The sequence below is a fragment of the Lactuca saligna genome, chromosome 9 (genome assembly GCF_052625555.1).
Source record: "Lactuca saligna cultivar CGN05327 chromosome 9, ASM5262555v1, whole genome shotgun sequence".
In the NCBI taxonomy this organism is placed as follows: Eukaryota; Viridiplantae; Streptophyta; class Magnoliopsida; order Asterales; family Asteraceae; genus Lactuca; species Lactuca saligna.
The window spans coordinates 142,987,602-142,994,427 of record NC_136425.1 but is presented as its reverse complement, the minus strand read 5'-3'; the positions used below and the strand labels follow the sequence as shown (position 1 = coordinate 142,994,427).

Genomic DNA, 6,826 nt, shown 5'->3' with positions numbered 1-6,826 from the left:
GGACGGTTTACCTCGACTAAGTTGCATCTGAATATTGAGGTAACTCGAGCGTTGTTTTCTCAACGAGTGTCGTTTCACCATCTACCATTCGAATGTATGGTTTGAGTCTTTGTCCGTTTACCTTGAATGGTTCACCGCCTTTCGTGTCCTTGATTTCAATGGCACCGTGATCCGCTACATTTGTCACCACAAATGGTCCACTCCATTTACTCCGAAGCTTTCCGGGGAAGAGTTTGAGACGAGAGTTAAATAGCCACACTAATTGTCCTTCAAAGAATTGTTTCCGGACAATGTGTCGATCGTGAAATGCTTTCGTCTTTTCTTTATAGATTTTTGAGCTTTCGTAAGCTTCCATTCGAATTTCTTCCAATTAACCAAGTTGGAGTTTTCTTTCCGTACCTGCATCACTCAATTCAAAATTAGCATTTTTTATGGCCCACATGGCACGGTGTTCCAACTCCACCGGGAGATGGCATGGCTTCCCATAAACAAGCCGATACGGGGACATTCTAATGGGCGTCTTATAGGCTGTTCGATATGCCCATAATGCATCATCTAATCTTAGGGGCCAATCTTTTCGGTCAGGACGAACAGTCTTTTCCAAGATGCGTTTTATTTCCCTGTTTGACACCTCTACTTGTCCACTTATTTGTGGGTGATATGGAGTAGCAATCTTATGAGTGACACCATAATGTTTGAGTAACTTTGCAAAATGCCAATTTTTAAAATGGGAGCCCCCGTCACTAATAATAGTTCGAGGGATTTCGTTTCTGGAAAATATGTTCTTTTTAACAAATTTACAAACAACACTATGGTCATTCATGCGTCTAGCCTCGGCTTCGACCCATTTTGATACATAATCAACGGCTACAAGGATGTATAGATTGCCAAAAGAAGTGGGGAACGGACCCATAAAGTCAATGCCCCATACATCAAAATTTTCAACTACTAAAATTGGGGTCATTGGCATCATATCCTGTCGTGAGATCCGCCCAACTTGTTGGCAACGAATACAAGCTTTAACAAATGTATGTGTATCTTTAAAAATAGAGGGCCAGAAAAAACCGCTTTGTAGAACTCGATGCCCTGTCTTTTTGGCACTAAAATTTCCTCCGCATGCATATGAATGGCAGTGTCGAAGAATGTCTTTTTGCTCCGTATGTGGTACACATCTCCTAATCACTTGATCCGCTCCAATTTTGAAAAGATTCGGTTCCTCCCATATGTAGTATTTTGTTTGAGAGTGGAAGAACCTCCTTTGTTGAGCATTCCAATACGATGGAGTTTCCCCTGCCACAAAGTAATTCACTAAATTAGCAAACCATGGTATAGTTTTGATAGCAAGAATATGTTCATCCGGAAAGTTTTCTTGAATAACTTCTGTTGAGTTATCGTTATTAGTTATTCTAGATAAATGATCCGCCACAACATTTTCGGAACCCTTTTGGTCCCGAATTTCAAGATCAAACTCTTGAAGAAGAAGGATCCATCTTATGAGACGTGGTTTGGCATCCTTCTTTTCCAAGAGGTGGTGAATGGCACTATGGTCGGTAAAAATTACAACTTTAGATCCCCATATGTAAGATCTAAATTTTTCAAGTGCAAACACAACCGCAAGCAACTCTTTTTCGGTAGTAGTGTAATTCAATTGTGCATCCGAAAAAGTTTTGCTCGCATAACAAATTGCAACGGGTTTTTTATTCACCCGTTGTCCCAAAACTGCCCCTACCGCGTAATCACTCGCATCACACATAATTTCGAAAGGTAAAGTCCAATCGGGTGATTGCAAGATAGGGGCTTCAACAAGTTTTTTCTTTAATGTGGTAAAAGATTCAAGACATGCTTTATCAAAGAAAAATGGTGCGTCTTTTAAAAGTAAATTACAAAGAGGTTTTGAGATTGCACTAAAATCCTTGATAAATCTTCGATAAAAGCCGGCATGTCCAAGAAAAGAATGGACGCCTTTTACCAAAGTTGGTGGAGGAAGAGTAGAAATAATTTGTACTTTGGCCCGATCGACTTCAAAACCACGCTCGGAGACAACATGGCCAAGTACAATTCCCTCTTTTACCATGAAATGACTCTTCTCCCAACTTAAAACCAAATTAGACTCAATACAACGTTTCAAAACTTTTTCTAATTGGTCTAAGCATGTCTCAAAAGATGATCCAAAAATAGAAAAATCATCTATGAAAATTTCTAAGGCATCCCCCACCATGTCTGAAAAAATAGCCATCATACATCTTTGAAATGTGGCAGGGGCATTACACAAACCGAATGGCATCCTTCGGAAAGCAAAAGTGCCATAGGGACACGTGAATGTGGTTTTGGATTGATCCTCGGGGTGGATGGAAATTTGATTATACCCCGAGTATCCATCCAAAAAACAATAAAACTTTTTACCGGACAATTTCTCAATTATTTGATCAATAAAAGGGAGAGGAAAATGGTCCTTTGATGTTGCAGCATTGAGTTTGCGATAGTCGATGCAAACTCTCCATCCGGTGACTGGTCTTGTTGAGATCTTCTCTCCATCTTTTGTATCTACCACTGTAATGCCCGACTTCTTTGGCACTGTCTATGTCGGGCTCACCCAATCACTATCAGATATTGGGTAGATAATACTCGCATCAAGCCATTTCAGCACCTCCTTCTTAACAACTTCTGGTATATTTGGGTTGATCCTGCGTTGTGCATCTCGGGATGGCTTTCCTCTAGCTTCAGTGATGATTCGATGCATACATGTGGCTGGACTAATTCCCTTCAAGTCTGATATGGTCCATCCAATTGCTCCCTTGTACTTGGAAAGCACCTTCAGTAATGCTTCCTCTTGTGGACCTGTCAAATCAGAAGATATGATAATTGGTAAGTTCTCATTAGATCCTAAAAATGAGTATTTAATATGTGAAGGAAGAGTTTTAAGTTCAAGAGTGGGTGGCTCCTCCAAAGATGGCTTAAGTGGGTCCGAAAAACTTGTTGGTAATTTTTCAACTTGATGGCTCCATGGTGGTCTCTCTTTTTCAATAGCATTTTCAAATGCTTCCTTAACCATCTTGATGTCTTCCAAGTCTAACACTTCATCCCTGTCATTAGAATGAAGAAGCTCCAACGGATCAGAGTGTAAGATTTTGGGAGTGAATTGATGCACTAAGTCATCAACTACATCCACACGATAACATTCATAATCTGATGGTGAGTTAGGAAACGTATTAAAAATATTAATTCTAAGTTTCCTATTTCCAAAAGAGATATCCATAGCACCCGTTCTACAATTAATTTGTGCATTTATTGTTGCCAAAAACGGGCAACCCAAAATAATAGAAGGTTGACTTTCTTTATAGGTGTTATTAGTGTCAAGAACAAGAAAACCAACTGGGTAATAAAAATCTTCCACCTTAATGATGACATCTGATAATATACCCCGGGGAATTTTTGTTGACTTATCGGCCAATCGCAAAATAATATCAGTTTGTTCCAAAGTGCCTAAGTCATGTTGATCAAAAAGATTTCCTGGGATTATATTAACACTAGCTCCAAGATCAAGGAGCGCCTTTTTGATATTAATGTTACCTAGGGTAACAGAAATTAAAGGTGCTCCAGGATCCTTAAGCTTGGGTGGAAGTTTATTTGATATTATGGAACTTGCATGCTCGGTTAAATCAATCTTTTTAGGGAGGTTTGTTTGGAGTTTGCATTTTTGAACACACAAATCCTTCAAAAATTTAGCATAAGAAGGTACCTCCTTAATAAGTTTGACTAACGGGATATTTATTTTAACTTGACTAAATAGATCCCACATGTCTTCCATTGTCGGCCCTCGCTTCCCAAAAGGGAAAGATGTCGGTTTTTCTAAAGCTGAAGGGTATGGTGCGGTATTAACCTCCACACCATGCTCCCCAACTTTAGAGTCATTTTTACCCTTAGATACTTTTTGTTTTTCAGGTTTAAAATCTTTCTCCAACTCTTCTTTTTCGTCAAAGATGACCTCAGTGTCACTGTCATTATCTAAGGTAGGAGCACTTACCTTGTTGTCAACCTTTTTCCCACTACGCAAGGTGATTACCTCGTTCACTTGATGCTCTTTTCCAGGTCTTTGGGTGTGAGATGGGTTGACTGTTGTGGTGCTTGGAAACTTGCCATCTTCTCTTTTCCCAATTTGCTCCGCCAATTGAGCAATCTGCTTCTCGATAGCTGCTATCGATTTGAAGTTGGTGTCAGCTTTTTGGTATGTTTGAGTTATAAACTCCATGATTTTGTCAAACTTTTTGCTATCTGTTTCCTCCTTCTTTGATGTTCCACCTTGGTTAAAGTTGGACTGTTGGAACTATTTTGGCTGATTCTAAATTTGGTAATTCCCTTGACGGTTGTTGTTGTTGAAATTCCCACTGTTGTTGTAGTTCCTGCCTTGATTGTAGTTCCTATTGAATGATCGTGGATTATTTTGGAATTGACCATAGCCATGCACTTGATTGATTTCCTCTTGACTTCTCATGCACTCATCTGCAATGTGTCCTGAATCTCCACAACTTACACATATCTTCTGTCCCTGCGAAAAAAAAACACACCTTTCTCTTTGCCTAGACTAGAGAGTAGTAAGTCAAATTTTTTATTTAAAGAATTAATATCATATTTGACATCATTTTTCTAGTTTTTGTCTAGTCCAACTGAAGTAGCCGATGAAACTAGGTTGTCCCGTTTCTTAGCTGAGTAATTGGTTTTTGAACCATGACTCAACTGCTCCAAGAATCGCCAAGCGTCTTCACTATCTTGCATCATAATAGTGCCGACAGACGAGGCATTAATCATGGTTTGATTGGCAGTGTCGACTCCATCATAAAAGAAACGTACAAGTTGCCAACGGGGAAATTCATGATGGGGACATGAACGCAACAATTCCTTGAGGCGTTCAAATGCATCATGAAATTCTTCATTGGGTTTTTGTGCAAAATCTTGTATAGCTTTTCTTATTTCCGTTGTTTTACTAGCAGGGTAAAAATCTTGCAAAAATTTAGTTTTTAATTGCTCCCAAGTAGTAATACTATGGGGGGCAAGAGAAGTGAACCAATACTTAGCTTTTTCTTTTAAAGTGAACGGAAATAAGTGAAGTCTAAATGAATCTCTATTAGTTCCTCGTGGAGTATTCGCGTTAGCAATTGCAAGGAACTCATAGAGGTGATTGTATGGATCATCATTTTTATGGCCTCTAAAGACGGGTAAGACACTAATTAGTTGTGGTCTTACTTCCACATGATGCTCATTTCCTTCTGCGAAGAGTATAGGTGAATCATCATCATACTCTCCCGGCTGAAAATGAGACGCCACAAATTGTCTATTAGGCTGCGGAAAATAAAGATGAGGGAATTGGTTACCTTCGTTGTAGTATCCTCCATTTTCATTATTGAATCCACCATTTGGATTCCTTCGATATTGATTCCCAAAGCCTTGATTTCCAAATCCATCGTTGTAGTCATTGTTGCCACCATTGGGGAAATTCTGGTTGTTCCAATTATTTTTGTAGTTCCAATTTCCACCCCGATTGCCTTGATTTCGCCTGTTACCAGCATTGTGGTTCTGATTCCAACCAAGTCCGTTGTCAATTCCATCATCAAAGTCCCAGTCATCCTTGTTACCACCATTACCACCATTACCGAATTGAGGACCAACATTTCTAGGATTTTGGTTTTGATTTCTAACATTACCACCATTGTGGTTCCCTACATTGCCTCCCATATTTTGTGCCCAATTTCCTCCATTCCCACCATTTTGGCCACGGTTGTTTCTATTTGGTTGTGGTTGCACTGGTTGGATGATTGGTGCACCGGCATTGTTGTTATTCCTATTATTCCCATTGTTGTTGTTTGGGAATTGAGGAGCTTGTGGTGGAGGATTTTTGGCTGCATCCTCACGCCCCTCGACCACATCTTCCACAACAACATTATCTACATTCATAGTGTTGATGCTCCTTCTGGTGACCCGATTTGAGCGAGCTGTTCGTTCGATTTCCGGATCAAATACAAGCGGTGAAGAGCGTCCTCTATGTCTCGTATGCATGCACCGGTGTGCCTGCACAACACAAATAAAACAAAACGTGAACTGCAAACGAGAATTGAAAATGAAAGTAGAAGGCTATAACTACTTAAACACAATAGCTCAAGCGCACAATCTCCCCGGCAACGGCGCCAAATTTTGATCGAGGTCGTTGTCTTAGTCAAAAATAAGCCAACTAACCTAAGTAGATATGGTAAGTCGGGTTGAATCCACAAGGAGTTTGTGGTTAAACTTTGTGTCAAAGCAGTCAATAAAAAGAAAAGTATTACTATCAATTGTCACAAAAAAGATTAAAACAAAATTCAAACAAAAGCTTGGAAATTTATCAATTAAAAATAAAAATCTCAAAGAGAAAACTAGAGTAATCCCAGTTCAGTTATAGATAGTTTAGATTCACACACTTTCTTCCCTAGAATCCCAATTCAATTACTTATATGTAATTGGGGTTTATTAACTTGGAACACATAGTTTGGGTACATAGTATGTTCATTCAACTAATTGTCTTACTCATTTATGTCTAAATGAAATGGGTACAATTAGTGAACTAGCAATAAAATGTCTTACAACTACCTATTACCATATTGAGATTCAATATCATAAATTGGAATAATATATGTTGATTCAATCACTTGTCTTTATTCCTAAACTAATTGAATTTGGAACAAATGATGAATTGGCAATAAACTATCTTAATTATGACATCAACAACTTCATACAACCCAATTTCAATCATTATTACCAAAAGATCATCATGTGAAGCATAAAATAACAATTGGAA

The 6,826-nt window shown here is 38.8% G+C and overlaps 1 protein-coding gene and 1 non-coding gene across 2 annotated transcripts; one reads left to right on the top strand and one right to left on the bottom strand.

The window, feature by feature from the left end:
- Positions 1-370: 370 nt before the first annotated feature.
- On the bottom strand, positions 371-4,249 carry LOC145016770 (uncharacterized). Its single transcript, XM_078974987.1, has 4 exons — positions 2,829-4,249; positions 2,124-2,381; positions 1,497-1,553; positions 371-1,121 (listed from the first exon to the last, which is right to left on the bottom strand). The coding sequence occupies exons 1-4, from the start codon at positions 4,247-4,249 to the stop codon at positions 371-373; spliced, it is 2,487 nt and encodes an 828-aa protein (XP_078831113.1).
- Positions 4,250-4,864: 615 nt separating this feature from the next.
- Positions 4,865-4,971, top strand: LOC145019116 (small nucleolar RNA R71). The gene has a single exon (XR_013667434.1). It is a non-coding gene; the product is annotated as a small nucleolar RNA R71 (small nucleolar RNA).
- Positions 4,972-6,826: the final 1,855 nt, after the last annotated feature.